General features: G+C 42.6%; 1 protein-coding gene across 1 annotated transcript in view; it reads left to right on the top strand.

The window, feature by feature from the left end:
- The window catches only part of faf1 (Fas (TNFRSF6) associated factor 1), a 60,418-nt gene extending 48,394 nt beyond the window's left edge, over positions 1 to 12,024 (top strand). Inside the window, exons 18-19 of the mRNA XM_004554921.3 lie at positions 3,036 to 3,251; positions 11,020 to 12,024. Of these exons, the coding sequence (XP_004554978.1) occupies positions 3,036 to 3,251; positions 11,020 to 11,103 (300 nt within the window). The 3' untranslated portion in view covers positions 11,104 to 12,024. The remainder of the gene's footprint in view (positions 1 to 3,035; positions 3,252 to 11,019) is intronic.
- The last annotated feature ends 8,211 nt before the right edge of the window (positions 12,025 to 20,235 follow it).

The following is a 20,235-nucleotide window of genomic DNA, read 5'->3' as shown; positions in this document are numbered from 1 at the left end:
GCTCATAATTCGGTTGAATTAAAAGAGAATTTTGGACTCGAGCACATTTCAAAATGATCACATGAAAATCTACTATTAGCTAACGCACTAGTAGTATGATTTAGCAGGGCTGTACCATTGTGCTGTTGTTTATGTCCCTTTTCTGCTTACTCAATAGTAACTCAATTAAATTGTGGTTTTGGTGGAATCTGCCAGTCAGTGAAGCCTGTGTTGTGTCAGTATACAAGCACACAGCCATTTCAGAGAAATTAAATATCCTAATTACAGCAAGGCCGATCCCCATTAATGTCACCTTCAGTGTACACAGTTATTGTCCTGGTTAGCTTTTTTTATGCTGATATAGCACACAGCCTCATATTCAAACCCGAGTGAATAAAAGAGGCAATTCATGTACACAGACCTATGCACAAACATACACCTAAGTAAACACACATATTCTCTGGAAAACAATTATTGTCTGCAAAGACGGGGCAAGCGCACACACACGCGGCGGACACAATGTCACGCACACAGGAAAACAATAATTGTCGGTGAGGATGGCACCAGCGTCGTGATTGTCTATTGTAATACAGTGTAGTCCTCGCTGATTGCTGTTTGCTCTGCAGGTCAGAGCCCGAGGGCAGCGAGAGGTATTGGGTGACCCGTCTTGCTCAAATGATTTGTCACTTAAGTTAAACAGACGACAACAAAAGAGCCCTGAACCTGGCCTTCTTAATTATATCACTGTAGTCCACGAATCAAACAGTGCATACATGCTTGTGTATTTTCGACAACAATAGCCGGGATGGCGTTGTGTTTCCTACTTATATTAATTTTCTCTGCTCGAGCTCAAAGGTTTCCATGGCGTCTCCTGTGCTGACGCGCTGTGCTGTGCTACTGTCTAGATATCCATAAATATGAGAAGCAGCAGCAGCTGGTGTACCGAGACAATGGCAACTTAAGTTTCCCAAACTGTTAAAGGATAACTTTATCATAACGTGATCCTGTTTTGTGTACCAGTAGTTCTGATGGACGTCGGTTCAAATACACTACAAAAACCAAATTAACAAACAAACAAAACTGGGAATTCGCTTTCCTTTTATTTAATCACTATTACTAGTTGTGAATTCTTCTCCTAACTGGAGACAAACATGTGAAAACTGATTATACAGCAAACCTAGGTAGCCAAAAAAGTGTCAGTTAGTTACTAGTTAATTCGTACCGAACAAATTTGCTATTATTCCACAACAGCAGCTCATAATTCGGTTGAATTAAAAGAGAATTTTGGACTTGAGCGCGTTTGAAACGAGTAACTTGGATTTTAGCATTTACATCACACATGCTGCTCTTTATTTAAACAGTCTATGGCGGCAACTGGTTCTTTTATCACTCCTCGCTGTGCTGGTGCCAACTTAGTTATCCGTCTCCTTAAGGAAGGCGCGGCGTTGCCTACCACGTGAGCCGTTTTAATTGGAATAATTTATTGTTTGTTTGTTAGTGCTTGTTTACAGTTTTCGGTTGAGTTTACAGTAGAAACTGCAGACACACCAAAAACACCAGTCACCACCGGAGAGGGAACAATGCTAGTGGGAATGCTTTCTCTGTGATTTTATGCCTTTGTGCGAAGAAACGGGAGATGAATATGGGAGCCAGTGAACTGGGGGTTGGGGTGGAGGGCATGTGTGTTTCATGCGCCTGTGTGGACTGGCATTATTATTTACCTCCGTCAGGGGGTCATAGCATACAGTTGTGCGGCTGTCAGGTGCACCTATTTCTCCTGCTCATCGTCTGTTTGCTTTCTGTGGTTAGCCGAGCGGAGCTGGAGAGGCAGGTAAATGGACGGAGAGATGCTCCCGATTATTTGTGCGGCGCTTCCTGGGCCCGAAGCTCGAGCAGACGTGTGCCTCGTGGTTGCTTTGGGGACGCTACCTCTAACTCGCGTGGGCGTTTGTGCTTGTGTCTGTGGTTGACTAGCTGTCTGCATTTGTATGTCCATCACCTCATGCGCTCCTGTCTGTTATTTGTGTGTGCGTATGTGTTAGCTTTGTCCCCAGGGACAGCTTTAACTCAGTCAGCTTCAGTTCTTGTACCTGAGGGAGCTGATGGCGGAGCAGCACGCGCTCCACCCTGCCCACCCAACACCAGAAGCTGCTAATGAGCTACTGTTGTACACTCTTATGAAATATAATTGCATTATGGTGTGTAAATAAAGCCGGGGCGTGTTGTCACAGCATATGCTCCCCGGCTGGCCAAACAGGAACAACAAGCCAGGGGAGGAGGAGGTGAGGGGTAGGAGTAGAAAGGAGACGAAGGCTCCAGGGAGCAGTTGAAACATGGTTTTTGGAGCTCAGGAGGCTTGATTTGCTTTTCTGTGGAAGATGACGGTCAGTCGTCACTCATGAACCCTGCCCTTTAGCGCAGACCCCGTTAGCATCTGTAAAATAAGTGATAGCTTCACATGAAGAAGATCTTCAAAGATCTTCCTCTTACTAGTGAGGGTTTTCCACTATCTGCAGGGGTATTTGACAGTTTTTTTCAGAGAGTGACAGAGCAAACAGCAAGGCAGCATGAAAGAATGAAGCACTTGGCTGCTCTTAGCATACTGATATGCTACTTGGCAACCTTCTGAGCTACAACAGGCTTTAGGGAACAGGGTGAGACACAGGGCAGCTAATTTAATAACATTCTTAGGGCAAGAAGATTGTTTAATTAATGTGAAATAATAGTGCTGCAGTAAGACTCTGAGAGCAACTTCTTGGCTTGCCTTTCATATATGCTTGGAAAGCGTGTCATCATCTTTATCGCTGCCAACGTTACTGTTGATACTCCGGTTTAAGTTCACTGTAAACACAGAGAGAACGAGATGCGTATTTTTACTGAAGTCACTGGAATAATCAGGCTGACTTTGCTGTTTAAATGAAGGGAAGGCAAATAAACGCTTGCAGCAGCAGTGCTGACTGCTGCATCTCACCAACACCTGTATGCAAATCTGTGTTTTCAAATTCATTAATGCATTTAACTGACAAAAACAAAAACGCTGGCTTTTCTTGTTTCAGGCAATCCGCTTGTCATTGGAGCAGGCCCTGCCTCCAGAGCCCGATGAAGAGTCAGGCGAGCAAATCAGCAAGCTGAGAATCCGCACACCAAGTGGCGAGTTTCTGGAAAGGCGTTTCCTGGGCAGCTGTAAGCTCCAGGTTCTCTTTGACTTTGTGGCCTCCAAGGGATACCCCTTTGAAGAATTCAAGCTCCTCACGACCTTCCCTCGAAGAAATGTGAGTGGTTTGCCTCCTCTCTTACAGACACGTCAGAGCCGAAATCGCTTCTCTGCTCCTGTTTTACTGCAAAGTGAGGACGCAGAATAGAAAAACGGCTTTTTCTTTCAAGAGTTTGTTTGATCTTAAAGAACAGGCCACAGTTCCTCTGTGGATTTAGCCATTTCACAGTATTCCTCAGGTAATTAGCTCCAAAAGTTTTGAATGCATTCTTATGTTTTTTAATTGCCCGTATTTATGTCGAGAACATACAGGCAAATAGGGAATGATTTATCGGGATTCTAAATATAGAGCTCCGACCTCTTCTTCAAGGTCAAATAAGGTCAAACATCCATTAAAAGTCTTTTATCTTTAAAAACGTGCCTAAAATTCGAATTTCTTGGCCATATTTTGCATGTCAAATTTAACCCCTGATGTCACTTTAACATTTCATATTTGCAGTTTGTTTAAGTGGACCCAACAAAGTGTTGTGTCTGATGTCTTAAAGTACCAAGAGAGAGAAATATAGAGAAATATACTGCAGTATATTATACAAGAAGCTGAAATCATCCAGTTGTCTTTCATTCAACTGTTCTTTGAGGATCTTTATCTTTTTTAAGAATGACTTTGTATCCTTCAGATGACTCAAATCAGCATCTCCGCTTGTGACACCCACAGCCCTAATTGGCTTTTCCATTTGGGCCTCAGCCCAACCTCAGGCAGCAGCTGTGTATGAAGTGCAGCAGGGACAATAGTTCAGATAATCTCTTGTCACTGTTTGGCGATTTTGTTTTCTTGTTCTTTCTTTTTTCCCTCCGTTATTGCTTCGTATTTGTTTTACTGTTTGTGTGCTGCAGCAGTAGCCCCGCGTCGGCGCCTTTGTTTACTCGCACCTGTGACGGGGAAAGTTAAGCCGACTGTTTATCCGTCCACCTGCGCACACGTATTATTCAGTGAATATTAATTAGTATCAGTCCACTGTGAATACAGTACACTCTGACTGTGTTAGGATACAGTTGTCAGCACTAAGAGTAGTATTCTCTGTGGCTCTTCTGCTGACACCCTGCATCACTCAGCTATCTACAACCAGCCATTTGAGGGCTCGGTCGCTACGCTGTGTGGTAGCGAGCTAATGAGCACTGTTTTAACTACCAGTTTAATTAGCCCTGCTGCTGGAAACAAAAATGGGATTTCCATTAATCAAGAGTGGAGTGCATGTGGAGGGGTGGTGATTGTATAGAGGTGTGTGTGTGTGTGTGTGTGTGTGTGTGTGTGTGTGTGTGTGTGTGTGTGTGTGTGTGTGTGTGTGTGTGTGTGTGTGTGTGTGTGTGTAGGCTTGCCCAGGCAGTGTGCCATCGTAGTCTGTAGAGACCGCCAGGGCACAAACACCTCAAAACAACACACACATTATCGCGCAGCTCACACTCTCCATTTCATCACGATCGCACACTTCAACACATGCACAAATATTTTCAAGCAAACACATGCCCCGCTCACAACTTTGTCACTTAAAGGATTCACAGTTGTCTCTTTATAATCAAGAGTAAACATGTGTTTGAGACAGAGATAAAGATGTGTCTGCATCGCAGATGAAATTCCGGCAAAAACAGGATGGCAGGATTAGAGGGGGAGAGAAGCGAGAAGAGGATGGTGACTGCAGAACTAGTCGGAAAAGAGAACAGAGAAGACAAAAGCTTGAACAAAGAAAAGATTTAATCAGAGAAACAGTCTGAAAGAGAAAAGGATAGAGAAGACAAGTGGAGAAGATATTAAAAAGAAGAAGATGGGAGATTATTCCAGAAAACAGAAAGGCGAGAGATTTGGAGAAAGAGAGGAGGGAAGTGGCTCAGTGGTAGTGCCAGTATAAGGCTGTGAACACAGGCCCCTGTCTAATCCTGCAGCTCTGTGTTGTAATTAAATGAGAGAGAGCATAGAAAGCCTCCATCCCGTCCAGACGCTCTCACTGTTGCTTTGCCAGGATCAGAGGATAGAGGATAGACCACTATTGCATTTGTAATACTGCACAACTGTTGAAACCTTTTTTTTCTCCTCCCTTTTTTTTTTAGTTTTCAGCAGCTTTGTGCAGTGTCACTCTTTCTTTTGCTATTACCCTCCTCGTCAGTCTTCTTCGCGTCACGTCCACTCATTAAGCTGCAGCACAAATTAGTAGATCTGCTCAGCCCATGTTTAGAAAATTAAGCAAAGCTGGATGTCGTGTTTAGTTTTGGGGCGGGGAGCGGGAAATGCGTACAACTTTGTTAACCAGGAGCAAGAACGGTGTTGTGTTAACACGGGTTTTGCAAACTTCATCCTAAATCACACGGACGTTCGGATATGTCTGAATCATGCTTTTGCCACCTTCCTTTGGCTTAGCCAATAAATGTCTATTAGTCTCCACTTTTTGGACTCAGTCTCATCCTCAACATTTGGTATCAGTGGCTTATCTCTTCAGCACTACAGCAGGCCTTACACTGGCATCATTTGTACTAGGCTTAGCCGTGCTCAGGGAACTAACCCTTTCTCTGTTTCTATGACTGTCAGCGAGTTTGAGGAAGAGGAGGGGGGCTTTTAGTGTTTCAGTTTTCAGCTTTTCATTCAAGAATTTCCTCCGTTTTCTTTGATACTTGTTGAGCACAAACCTCTGCTGAAAGGCCCGAGGTCTTCCTTCAGCGTGCGGCGAATATGTTTAGACTGCCGTTATAATAATTTGCAATAGGCTCTTCCTGGCCGGCTGCTCGTGGATACCAAAACGCTGTCAAAGCGGCGTATTACTTTTCCCATTGTGATACTGTACTCTCTTTCACCTTTGCTAATCCTTCTTCCAGCTCCATCAGCGAATTTGCCCGAATGATTCTTAGACAAAACCTGAGATGCAGTAAAAATAAACAATGGCACAGAAGAAGCTTTGCTCTGCGCTGTAATAGGTTTTACATCTGTTGTACTGGTATGTTTTGTTTTTCTTGTCCTCCTATCTGAACACGTCGTATGAAGACTCACAGGAAGTTGAGCAGCAGTTTATTTTTAAAGTGTTTTTTTTTTATAAAACACATTTTTATAACATGCAACATGGGTTCATGGTGCTGTGTGGGGCTTCATCCTTGAGTACAAATCTAAAGTGTGGAGACGAGTATCCGTCCAATCTCTATAAGTTCCTCTTGACTGAAAGAGGCGTCTGATTGGTTTCAGATACATTTTGCTGTGCTGCAACAGATGTAACGGCCCCCACAGAGTCCTGATCTCAAATTCATCAACTCAGTCTGGGATTAAATGAAGAGACAGAAGAAAGTGAGGCAGCCAAAAGCTGCAGGAGGAATGTGGCAAGTTCCCTAAGACACGCTGGGAAAGTGTACTTCAAAAAAAAAGCGATCATACCAAATGATGTGTTTTGGCATTATTTTTAAAAGCATCGACAGTTTAGTTTAAGGTCCTAAAATGTTTGGAAAGTTCTGGAAATGTAAGATGCACATCGTGCACTTTCAGTGAGACTTTTCAGAGATGATGGTTTAGCTTTCGGAGATTGATTTTTAAATATAAAAATTATACAACAAGCTAGAAACCTTGAAATGTTTTATTGTGGAAAAGAAAAACATTTCTGCTGGGAGTAGTATTAAAGCTGGGCTTTACCCTAGGGATCTCAGCCCCCTCTTTACCTTAACCTTCTCCTCCTACTCTTCCTTCCAGCTTTCCCTCCCTCTGCCTCTCTGTTCCCTCCTCTTTCCTTCGCCTGCTGTCTGTACACCTCCCTCTCTTCTGCTCCATCTTTTGTATTTTTACTTTTTGGTCTCCTGCCACCCTGCGTTTTTACCCAAATCCCCCTTTCTTAAAAAATCCTTTAGATAACTTAAAATATACCTTTAAAAAACAGACGAGTGGAAAATTAAAGGAAAAAAACTAAAGTCCTTAATCCTACACCGAGGGTCTCGGCTGTGCTCGGATAGTTTGTTCCGTCACAGGAAAGCGACACCTCAAATTCATACAAAGTCGCTCTGAATGAAACATTGTTGACTGCAGTCATCTCTTCAGTCAGCGGATCTCACACCTGCACATAATTTTGCACTGACATGTTAGACGTCGTTATTCTGTTACGACTTCCAGAGACGTTGGAAATCAACGAAAAGCCAAATTGAAGGTTTTGTGGTGGAACGTGGTGGCGAACCAACACGTTACACAAAATCTTTGTTTGTTCTTGCTTTGGTTTGTCGCTCGTCTTTATATCTATAAGTGCTGTAGTCTGTCTTTAATTTTCCTCACTTTCTTCTTCCCCATAGCTCTTTTTTTCAGCTTTTTCCTTCCCCTTCAGTCCCCCCCCCTCCCTCGCAGTCTGTGCGGTGCATTTGTCCTTTGAAGTGCCGTATTCTGGTCTGTTCTTTTCTGTTCACGCCCCAGCACTACGTGCTGTCAACGCTCCTGGCAGCAGATAATGATCTCCCACTGCTTTTGTAATTGGCCAAATAAACACTTGACAACACTAGTTTAAAACAGACAAGTTATTTGGTTTTAATTAACATAGCAGGGCCTGTAATGGCTTCATTAAAAATGCGTTATTTCAGCTGCACGTTTGATTATGTTGGAAACGGACATCTTGAGGGCCTGTGTTTATTTTCCCTTTCTTTTCTTTCATGGCTGAGCGTTGCTTAGTGTCGCCTCCTCTGTTATCAGTGTTGTTTTATTCATTTGAATTAAGTGACTTACAATTGTGCTATTTATTTAAAACTTCACATTAAGTGCTAATTATTTTTTTAACTGTGTTGAGATTTGCTTTTCGATAAGGACAAAAAAAGGGGGGGTGGGGGGGTTTATGGGTTTATGTTAGCCGATCATTTTACATCATATAATTTTTCATAAGAAAAAAGAGATAAAATAGCAAAGATTGCAGAAAAACACCATCTGTCTTTTTGTTCGGATCCTGGGTTTTTAAATGCGAGGATCCCCAGTTATTATATTTCCTCTTTAGATTTCGCTTCTGCACAAACACCGCTTATTTCAGTTTTTTTATTGTGTTAATTTCAGTATTTCTAATTAACAACTGGAAAATCTTTTTGCGGGCGGTTAATTAGTTCTGTTTTTTAAATTTTTTTTCCTTAAATTGCTATTTAGTCAGATGAAAATAATATAATATTTTAAATTAGGCAGACAGTTTTCCTTTCATTTCCCTGAATGATTTCTGAAGTGGATGATTAAAATTTATATTGACTCAAGGTTAAAAACAAACTGCAAAAAAGGGAAATAGATTGTGTCTGTCTTATGTATGTATGTATGAATGTATGTATGTATGGCTGTGTAGGCACAGGAGAAGAGAATATGGCTTAGGCATAGCAGAGGAAAAACAACAGCTTTGTTTGTTGACAGATGCCTCCATGCTTATGGTCTGTTAATTGGATAACAATGTAAACAATCACCGATGGTGCCCGTCTCCTGTGTCAGTGTGGCATCTTGTTTCCCTACTTTTCCTTTTCCGAGTCAGATGCTGCTCTCCTCCCGCTTGCCTCTCCCCCGGCGCTCGGCGAGCACAAACTCTCTTCCCGATTTTGCTCGGAACACATACACTCACACATTCGCACGTAACCCACAGACGCACGTCTTCACGCGCACCTGCTCCACCCCGAAGCCTCATTTACTCCTACCTGATGCTGCGGTGTCATAACAGCCTGTCGGGTTCATTAGCATGGCAGCCATTTGTGAGGCGCTGCTCCCGAGGTGGGAAAAGGAATCCAGCAGCTTCTTTTTGATTGTTTTCCCCCACCGTCGGGATGGAATATGCTTGCTGAGAATGCACGGGTGGAAACAAACATATAATCTCTTCCTATTGTCTCGCTCTGTGCTGCGAGGCTGTCGACGGGGTGAGGGGCATAAAGTTGATGTGGCAGCCCCTCCCTGCCCGCACCGGGCTCTGAAGGATGAGGATAAAGAGATGAAAGGGAGTCCAAGGCCTTCTAGATCTAGTGTGACATTTCCAAACACCCATGGGAGATCGAGGACGTAGTATCTGATGCGGATTTGTCCACCTTGTCTAATTTAATTGCCTTGAATACTTTTTTAGTTTTGCGAAATTGGCGCCTAACAAAGATTTGAACGTGCCAATTGAAAATATAAAAATGTGTTTATTTAATTAGACTTATAATACATTTATTATATGCTCAGAAGGTGAGCACAGGTGATGCCGTGGTTCAATTAATGGTCAGAGTTCACATTTCATTGCCTACAAAAGTCTGTTTTAAATCTGTTGCTTTGCTTGTTGTGAGGCCGACCTTTACTGTGCTCGGCTTGCCCTCTGACCTTCTAGAGCAGGTACAGGGAGCTGGCTAATTATCCCACCGTGAGTTTAGAATAGGATCTCTAATCAGAGGGGCTGATGCAGCAGTGACCAGATAAGCCTCGGACACATCTCGGTGTCACACCGCCTCGCCCATTCAGCCCAGGTGTTAGATTGGCCCGATGTAACACAACCCCGCCAGTGATTAGCTCACATAAGCTAAGAGGCCCACAGGGGTGGTGGGTGTCAGAGGGAGAGAGTCGGGTTGTCCTGTTTTTAAAAACAGAGGTCAGATCTCCTTCATGTCGGCTAACTCGATCAGCTCCGCGGTGGGTGGTACTGCGTCGTGTGGAGTTTTCAGAGCAGATAAATGTTTTTTGCATTATGAGAAATGTTTCTGTTAAAGAAGAAATTACTCACATAAAATTCTTCTCTGGCTTCCCACTGCACTCAGTCTGTGTCTCACACACAGACACACACTCCTGTCCTGTAACCTTCATCAGTTTGTTCTGGATTGGAACCTTTTTAAGAAAACAAACCTAATGGTCCGCTTAGGGAAGCAAATCTCTCAATTCTCAGGTTACTGCTTAGGATTTTTAAAAACACGATGTTAGAATAATACACAACGTACACACTCTCTTGCAAACACACACACATTAAATGAATTTAGCACTAAAACCACACTGTTTTAAAGCCTGACTCTTGGGAATAGATGGTGAGACAGTCACACAGGGACTTCAGTGAATGACCGAGGCCATGGTGACACTAGTGTAGATAAATCTGAGAAGGTATTTTAAATAGTTTGATAAAATTAAAAACAGGGTTGACAGATTTGATCATTTTGTTGGTATTTTGGCTCATTGAGTTGATTGTACATTAGGAGAGAAACCTTTAACAGCAATGATTCAGAAATGTCGTCTTTAAGAAGTAATAGTAAACAATTGCACGTTCCACAGTGTTACACTCCTCTGACACCCCTATTGGCTTTGCCAGTCACAGTGCAAGAGTCATGTGGGAGGCGCATGGCCTGAACGTCCATATTGTTCACGCTTGAAGACGTGTTCATAAAACCATTTGGGGGTTCACCGCTTTTGGCTGCTACAACTCAAGCTAGAGCTCATCATGCCCTCCTTGTTTGTGCTGCAGTCTTCAGTACTGTACTGGGCCTGGGGTAACTTTAAACTAAATTCACTAATGACCAAAAAGGCCAGAGTGCACCCCCTCACTCAGGTTAAGCTCTCCGCACAATAAACAGAAACCGTGGAGCAAAATAACAAACAAGTGAGGGCAAAACAGCCACCTAGCTAAACTCCAAATCAAATGAAACCACATTGAGGAGAGCTTTACGAGTGCCTGCAGCAGAAATTGGCTTCAAGTTAACGTCTTTGTTTCATGCTGCCGATCGTAATCGAGCAATCTGAGGATTGTATTTTGGGGAAGCTGTGATTAGTTTCTGTATTTGCAGCAATCTTTTGCTCAGTCTAATGTTGTCTCCCCCCCCCCCCCCCCCCAAAACACCACCTTGTCTCTTCTCAGATCACCCAGCTTGATCCAGGGTCGACCCTGTTAGAGGCCAAGTTGTTTCCACAGGAGACGCTCTTCCTGGAGGCTAAAGAATAAGAACAGGCCCTCCGATCCCCGAGAGGTCCGACTGACTGACTGATGAACTGGCTGGATGCACACTCGTCACCGAGCATGGCCCCCACACATCAGTCTGGGCCTCAACTAGACACACACACACAGACACATACACAAACTACCATCTCAGACACACATAAACACACTGGCATGCAGATCCAGTGACACACAAGTTGAAGTAAGCTTCTCTGCCCTCAGCCTGGTCGTCGTACATGAATGCCTGATGTACACGTGTTGCACAGAGGAGCAAAGACAGTACCACAAGCACACAGCCAAAACATTCACCTCTACAACCCCCCCCCCCCCCCCCCCCCCCCCCCCCCAAAAAAAACCCTCCCCTCACACTCTTCTCGACTTCACGTTCCCAAACTGCTGTGTCATTGTTTTCTCTCACAACACAAACACCGTACAAATAACAGCATTCAGAGACTGAGTAGACAAATCTTTGTCACACACAAAAAAAACAAATAAAAAAAACAAGGACTTGTTTCCCGTTTCCTCATTGAAGACACCGAGGCTGCTTTTTTTAAGACATGTTTTTTGTGTGTTTGAAATTAAAATAGAAAAGGCTAAAAAATGTAATTAAATAAACTTCGAGAAGAGGCGTAGCTCCGCGAAGCCCGGGCCGTCTCATCTCCATTTGTGTTTACCCACTGAACCTTTTCCCCAAACCGCCCTTCTAGAGCTGCACACCTCCGTCTGCTGTCCAGGTGGGGTTGGGACGCGACACGTCGGCCCCATCAAGCTCCGTTCTTCCTGGTTTCCGCATCCACTGCCCCAAAAGCCAATAGATTGCTCAGTTTTTAGTTTGTTTTTTTTCTCCTTTGAATCCTTTTTAAGTTTGATGCTGTATTAGTTTTAGTTTGATATACATTATATAAAATATATGAATATGAACATCAATTTGTCTCAGGCGAAAATCTGTTGAACCTTATCGCACGCATACACACGTCTTCTTTCGTCATGTGAGAGGATATTTTATAAACTGGAGATCTGATTTTCTTCAATTTGTGTCACAACTCTGGGGTAATACCGAAAGAGGGAAACAAAGCCAAGGAAAAATGTGCGGCATTTCTATGCTTTTATTAAGTGTGTGTGTGTCTGTGTCTGAACGGGATTCCAGTCCTGCTCTGATTGTGCATCTTCACTTCTTGCAGATACCAAAGTTTAGATTTGCACACTCACTCGTAGGCCTTTTACTTCTCCTATTATTCTCATTCTTACATGACCTGCTGAAATTAGCCAAACTGCGACTAATTTCCTGCCTTCAGCGAGGGGAGATCACACGGGCTTAGCCCTCCATCTGTAGCGGGGCTCCTCTGTCAACTAAAGGCAAAGTTTAAGAACCCCATCAGAGTCATAAATGCCATAAACAAACTACTTCAGGCGAAATGCTGCTCCCTCGTGAATAAGCGCTCAGACTTGGATTATACTCACACATATGTAATAAGACAGGACTAAAGCAGACTTGGCAAAAGGATTGCTGTTTAAATTGCAGTTTCACTGATTATATTACAGACTTTTGTTTTGTACTTAACAGTGGACACTGATGGGAACACATTTTGTGTTCCCACCAAACACCGCCTGTTCATATTATTTTAAAAAAAACTGATGTGCTTTTGGAAGCTGTACCTCTACAGTTAATCTTTTGATCGATGCTTATTTGAAGTGTGGACTCTGGTCTCAGTAGCACAGTTTGTTGTTTTTCTTTCTCTTTCAGACAATTATAGGACCTTGTGTCTGACTTTGACTATTTTTGGAGTGTGCATTAGTCTTCAGAATAACTGGCACCATTTCATCCAAATGGAGACCTTGGAGTAATATTATATATTTTTATTTCTTTGGATCAGAAGAGAATGTATTCCTTTGAGAGACTAGGGACCTGTCTGAGGTGTACCCTAGAACGGCTGGGAGAGGCTCCAGCAGTCCCCAAGATCTTCAAATGGATGAGCAGAAATGTAACATTTCTTTTCAAAGAGTAGTTATTACAATAAGAATATTAAAATTATCCAAAAGTTATAACATGTTACATCAGTCAAAGTGAAACTTACTGATTTAAACTACTTTTAGAGGAACTCTGTCTCTCTGAGGTGCACTGCAGACCTAGAGTAGTTTAAACCAACTTTAAGTGCTGGGTTAGATTAAACTATTATAAATAAGTGGAGGAAGCAACGTCTGTTTAAGCTATTTAGAGGTAGTCTTACTTCTGTAGGCTTCAACTTTATCCTCTTCAGTGAATGAGACAGTTACCGCTATGGGTGCTGTCTTTAAATCTTGTGCTGTTCGTGGTTGAGTAATACATGTCTCAAAGAATTATGTGTCACCAGCAACAATTTATAGTCATCTCTTTTTGCTTCGGTAAATCTGGACTACTGGTGTGTTACGCACGGTGAATATATCACACAAGCATCCTGTGTGTGTTTGTTTGCCTCTCTGTGGCTGCCTTGTTTCTCACGCGAGGAATGAGTCGACCTAATGTGCTCAGCAAGCCGCACTTCCAAAGGTTCGACCCGACAGGAGCTCCTCGCTGAAGGCAGCTTGAAAGCGGGATTGGGAAAGATGCGCTGCAGGGCAAATCCTCCTGACTTTGCTGTTTCTTTCTGCATGCCAGAGAAGTGTAATATTTGTCATCCAACACTGGGGGAAAAAGACACAACAAACGCACCTGTATTTAAAGTAAATAGCTGCTATTAGAGTGGGAGAGCTAATAGCAGAATCCATTTCAAGCCAAACTTGTTGAGCCAAAGTTGTGGCGCTGACTCTTGTGGCCAAGTCAGTAATGTTGGCATTTACTGCATTTGCAGCGCTGGGATATACTAGTTGAGAGAGAAGTAGTAATTATTATATATTTGGTTTTCCTTCTCCATATCCATGAACTCAACAACCTCTCAGTCCTGGGCCTTACACTGCATCCTGCCTAAACATGTGTTTAAAGCTTCATATGATTGGTCAGGACCATCCTGGTTGGCTTCCATTCATACCCAAATCTTGTCACGATGTGTTGTTGTAGCTGAAATGTTTCCGTTTAAACGTGAGGAGCTCGGTTCAGTTCAGGAAAAATGCTGAACTTTGCTGAAGCTCTAAGGGCAGAAGTTAAATGTCTATGGCTGACATTTGTGTTACTCAGATTTCACTGTACCGAGATAAGAGTTGAGTGCGCTGGCTGTACCAACACGTGCAGCTTGGGGCGAGGGTGAGCTCAGGGCGGGGCGAGGAGCTCAGTGACCGTGAAGCTGAACGTGTTTATGAAAGAGGCAGATGCACCTCTGCTCGTCTGTCAGAGAGCCTCTGCCTCAGAGAGGGGCGCACATAGTGCAGCTCCTCTCGACTGTGAGATTACAGTTTCTATCGTGCAGCTTTTTGAACGTCATGTACATAAGCATGTTCATTTGTACCGCTGTGGCTAATGAGGCTGCGAGGGTTGGAAATGCCAGTGAGGCCTAATGATATTTCTCTCTGGTACCTGACCAAACTTGTCTTAAGTTAATGGGCAAAAGTCACCAGGTTTAACTGGGGAGAGACAGCTGTATGAAAGGGTTTGTCAGCAGTTGAATGAGTCAAAAAAAAATGAATTAGGCCTCTGTTGACTGGCCACTTCTAACAGGAGGACAAGTTTATAAGGAGCTCTGTCAAAGGTTTTTGTGACTGTTTTTCTCAAGTCCTGAATTTTTTCCACAGGTGCTGCATCTCGTGTTTTACCCTTACATATTGTTCATATTCCATTCCTTCACAGTATGGTTCGTGTCTGTTTGACCAATGCCAAGAATTCCTTCCAAATTAGTGTCTACAACAAACTTTCAACTAGAGATCTGTCACTAATCAAAAAGACAGGAAGCAAAGCTGAAGATGCTAAAAGGTCTTCACTGCTAGTGACCAGGAGGGGCAGTATTAGAAAGAAGTGTATTAGAAACAAGTCGATCACAGGGAGAGCTCAGTTTGAGTCCTTTGGAGACAAAGTTAGAGAGACGAGACTGAAGTGTGTGGACATGTGCAGATGTAGTGGATATACTGCCATGCGGGAAGAAAAGATCAACACCACAAAAACATTTCAACTCTCAATGCAGAGAGTTGGCGTGACAGAGGAGGAAGATGGAGGCAGATGTCCTGCTGTGGCGACCTCTAAATGAAGCGGCCAAAAGAAGAAGAAACTTCCCATCTAACATTAATAAAAGGGCGAATAATCGTTAATTAATGTTTTTGAGAGCTGGCGGAGTGTAAGTGAAAATGGTAAGAATATTCTGAAACTGTTGGCATTTATTATATAACCACGTTTCAGTACTATAGCCATTCATTTCAATAATGGTTAACACTAAGAGCACAAAACCTTCCAACTGCAAACTGTGGGTTCAAAGCAGTGATGAGAAACTTTGCATGTGTTCCTGCACTCGATGATATACCAGCTCAGGTGCTTTTATAATCTCATGACCCTGATCTGAGTTTGCTCAGGTTAAATGCAGTCTAATGAATTTTTGTTGCGTAATTTTCAAAGCACGAGCACCAACAGATGGGAATCTAATGTACTCACATTTATGCATCACTTATTTAGTCTCACTGCTCACACTGATTTTTAATTACACATTCAAACAGCCCTTGGTTCTGTGCACTTCAAGCACTTCATCGACCTCACATCCACAGCCAATTTAGAATCGCCAATTAATCTGATGTGCATGTAAGAGGAAGCTGGAGAAAACCTGCAGGTACTTGGGAGCAAACTCCACACAGAAAGGCCCCAGCTGGGATTTAAACCAGGAACCTTCTTTTTGCAAGTTGACAGTGGTAATGACTCCACTATTATGCTGCTGTATTTCAGATCTAATGTCTGTATCACAGCACCATCTCGTAAAGCATCCTCTGACCTCTGTAGGACCTCTGTTCCTCCCTATTTTACCTTTTGTTGATTTGATCCTTCAAAGACCAGCAGGTGCTTTTCTCTGTGGGAACACAAACAGTTCTCGTGACATTGTCAAGGTTTCACTTTAACTCTGCATTTTTTTTTTTATGGGACAGTGGTGACAGACATGACAGGTGCAGTTTCACCGTTTTAAGATTCCCTAAAACTACAATTTTCCTTTATTCGACCAACGCTGGGAGAGCCAGCTCAGTAGACACAGGTCACATTTGACCAGCCTCAATGTACAGAAATTTGTAGCTACTGCACAAAATATAAAACTTTTAAATATTTTCATTTTTATATATTTAGGGTCTCTTGAAATGTTAGACGTTCCTTTGGTTCAGCTTCTCCAATCTGATCTTTATCACGTGACAGAAAATTGAACATCTTTAGGTCTCAGACCATGTTGAAGTTGTTCTTTCTCTTTTTTTAAGCATTACAGGCAACAATTTTTTTGTTAAAATAATCAGTAATCTAAATAATTCTATGTTGTTGCCCTGAAACACCTCTCACTGGGTTTTTGGGGGGCTACATTTTAGGCAAACTTTGGCTGGATGTCTTAATCAGTGTCTGTCTAGGCAACACCCCTTAAATCTGACACCAGCGGGACAAGAAAGTGTCTGTGTGGTAATGAGCTTACGCTGCCGTCCTACGCCGCCACAAAATCAGTGGTGGCAACATCAGGTTTCTGTCTTGATTCTCTGACCACAAAAGAGGAAAGCGTCCATGATGTTTAACCAGCTCCTTTGGGGTCAAGAATGCAGCCCACTGGCGAGGGAACAAAATTCCTGACACAAGTGATCCCTCCTCCCTCCTTTTGAAGTAGGACCCAATGAGATCTCAGAGCATGGCAGCTCCTTGAATCACAGGATCTTTGCCCATATCCCAGACTGGCCTAACCTGGAAGGTCACTCCGAGTTTACTTTCTCAGAGTCGCGGGCCCTGCCCAAAGAAACAGAATCTATGCAGCTTAAACTGTTGGGTGGGCACAAAAGGAGGGTCATCTCTCCCTCGCTGTCTCCCTCTGTTTGCAGCTCTGTTTGGAAATGACACAATGGACATGTAAAGACTGTAGTTTTTATCTTGATTAAACAAAAACTTAAAATAAATTAATGTAACTAATCTAATGTAAAAACATGAGGCTTTAAAGTGCTCTAAATTCTCAAAAACAAAAATGAATGTGTGGGCACAGATCCTTCTTCAGGGTTTCAGCTTGTATGCTTCAATTCAGAGAGCTGTTTTTTCCCCTCTATGCCAAGTTAAATTCCAGATAATCTGATATAGAAAAGAAGAAGAGTATACTTACATTGATTTAAATATGTCTTCTCTGTGTTTCTTCTTATTCTAATACAGGGTCCGGGGTGTTAGTGTGAGCAAAACCGCAGCAGATGCCACCTTGTTAGTTTGACACAAGCTCTAAGTCAATAAAGATTATTCAGTTTTATTGGGTTAATATCTTGAAATAAGAGAAGCGAGCCTTCATTAAAATAATTTAAGGTTTTCTGGGTTGGCAGGCAGTTAAATCCCCATGCTGTCTATAAGGAGTTTTTATTTATCATTTAAGGATTTAGTATGACTGTTCTCCAGCACTCATCCATCCTGCTTTTTTATTTTTATTTTTTTTACTAATATTTTTCCACCCCACGTGTCACATTTTTATGCGCATGTACAGGCCCCGAAACAATCCCACATGGGTCAGTAAGTAGTTTCATTTACTTGCATAATAGGACAAAAATTAATCTTCATCTAGGATAATGAAAATTAATTTATAGCCTGTTATGAAGAGTGTCGATGGGCCTTGGAAAATTATATGTAAACCTTATGCTGCCTTGTGAGGAAAGCAAGAATGTCTCGATTTATGTCACATTTACAGCAATCAGGCAGCATTCTTGCTCCTCAGTGCCAAAGGGAGTGATTCCTTATCGCAATGCAGAATTGTAGCCTTTTTTTTTCTATTTTCAGTAGCATTGGTAACTTCATTTTATTGCTCGGATGTTGAGTGAAATCGTTACAAAATCTCAAAAATTATGTTTTTATTCTTTAGTGCCGTTTTATTTCCAAATATTTTAAATATTCCTTTCCTTAGCAGTCGCATCCACCGCAGAGCTGACGGTAGCAGGGGGCGCTCTCTGGTCTAATTAAACGTGTTTAAATGTACAACCGCTTGAAAAACAAAAAACGGAACGTCCCTTAACAAAAAAAATTTATCCTCCAAAACCAAAAATAACTAAATTTACCAACATATCCTTCTTATTAGATTTTTTTTTTTTTAAAGAACAGTTACATATTTTTACGCCTGAATGTGAAAATGTCAAATAGAAATCTTGTGAATACAGATGCAGTTTTATATAAAAGGTTAATAAAGCATCTCGTAAATAATTGGTGAAGATCTGTTTTTTTTTAATGGCATTGAATTCCCGCACATACCTACAGGCCATTGCGCTAATAGATTTATTTTAAATATTAATTGAATAATTAAATGTGCGTCAACCATCCCTCGGCCGCTGCTGTGCGCTCTTGTCGCTCAGTTTTCTGAGGACTGCATCCCTCGCTCATACCTCCAGATCTGTCTCCTTAAAACACCACAGAGGCCTTATAAAAACCTGTGGTATTCGGATTATCAGCCACATGGGATAAAGCAATAAATGGACCAGTGGGGTCCTGAATGGGTGCAGTGGCGTGAAGGGGAGTAATTACAGCTTCATATTAATTGTGTTTTCTCTCTCTCTCTTCTGGGCGCACATAGACACACACACTCTCACACACTGAAGCGAAGCGACGGTGACATCTAGGAGGGCCAAGTCTTTGTGCTGAACACTTCAAGTTTCAAAAACAAGGCCAATTGAAGCGGCGGAGCTCAAAGCCGACACCATTGTAGGCGAACACATTGAGTTTTGATTGGGGACAATGGTGTTTCTCAAATTTCTAGCAAAAAGAAAGCCATACTCCATCTGTGATCTCAATGAGCGCCTATTCATGAGCTTCCTTCTTTTCTGCGCCATTCGTTGGTGGAGAAAAGGAGGCAGATGTGGAGGGATAGAGCAGGGGAGAGTGCGTTTTAATTGGCTGCAGTGTGTAGGTCTGTCTCTGTCCTCTTTTTCTCTCGCTCACACTCACACACACACGCTGGAGTTATATGCGACTATAGGCTGTGCAATAATCTCGCCGTGTTGATGAATACTTGTAGCCCATTCATTAAACAAAGATAATCCCTGCCAACCTACCTCGGGGGCAGAAAAACGTATTTTGTGAGAGTGTGTGTGTGTGTAAGAGAGAGAGAGATTGCCTGAGTGCTGGCCAACAGTTTTGGCACAGAGGGACCCTTCAAATCTTTGAAATATTCATACGCCATGGCAGGGTTATCCCCCATTTACAAATAAGTGTTATTCTAGCGGGTGAAGAGTGATGCTTGACAGACCTCTGTCTGCCTCTTTAGCTCAAGTGCCTCTTCACCGTCTGGCCTCACTCAGCCAGGCCTGCGTAAATTTAGCCTATATGTTTGACTTTTGCAGGGCTTGGCGAGTAACCGGTGTCACTTTAGTCGCTTTGTTTGTTTCCTTTTCACACTGCGCTATTTATTCTGCAGCACTGCTTTACTGCAGGTTGGTTTTTGGCAAATGAAGCCCACATTTTCACCAGCCGAAAACCTAAATAAAACGCTGCTTACAAGGAATCATTGGTACTTCTCTGTGTGAGCGCAGAGCCTTTCTAAATCATGAATACAGCCAGAGTCCGCTTTTATGACATCATAACTACTACAGATATGGCAAATTTTAGTTATCTTGTAAAGGCATTTCCTTCTTATGTAGAAAACTATAGATATCACACACACAGAGCCAAATAAAGTGCATTTGTTCAAATATTTGGCCTTGAAATAATCATTATCGAGGCTGTTCATGCTTAATGAATTTGCCTGGTGTGCGTGTGTGCGTATATGAGCGCACGGCAGTTTTAAACTCCCACAGCATTGTGTTCTGTGGCTCTCTAATCTTCACTGCTCTCCTGACTTTGCCTTTAAGGGAATGCATTTAGACCGATCCATTTCCCCAGCTCAGCAGAACTGGTGTGAAGTGGCAGGTTAACAACCTCTTGTCTATAAACCCGGAGTATTCCTCGGTGTGCCCGTCAAGCGTGTAAATACTTCAGCTGAAAGAAGAAAAAAAACTCCAGTGCGTTTCTTTTCTCCGCGGGCCCTTGTCTAACTGCTACTCTAACCTCTGCCT

The sequence above is a fragment of the Maylandia zebra genome, linkage group LG23, assembly GCF_041146795.1.
Source record: "Maylandia zebra isolate NMK-2024a linkage group LG23, Mzebra_GT3a, whole genome shotgun sequence".
In the NCBI taxonomy this organism is placed as follows: Eukaryota; Metazoa; Chordata; class Actinopteri; order Cichliformes; family Cichlidae; genus Maylandia; species Maylandia zebra.
The sequence above is the reverse complement of the archived record's forward strand: the minus strand, read 5'-3'. Positions and strand labels throughout refer to the sequence as shown.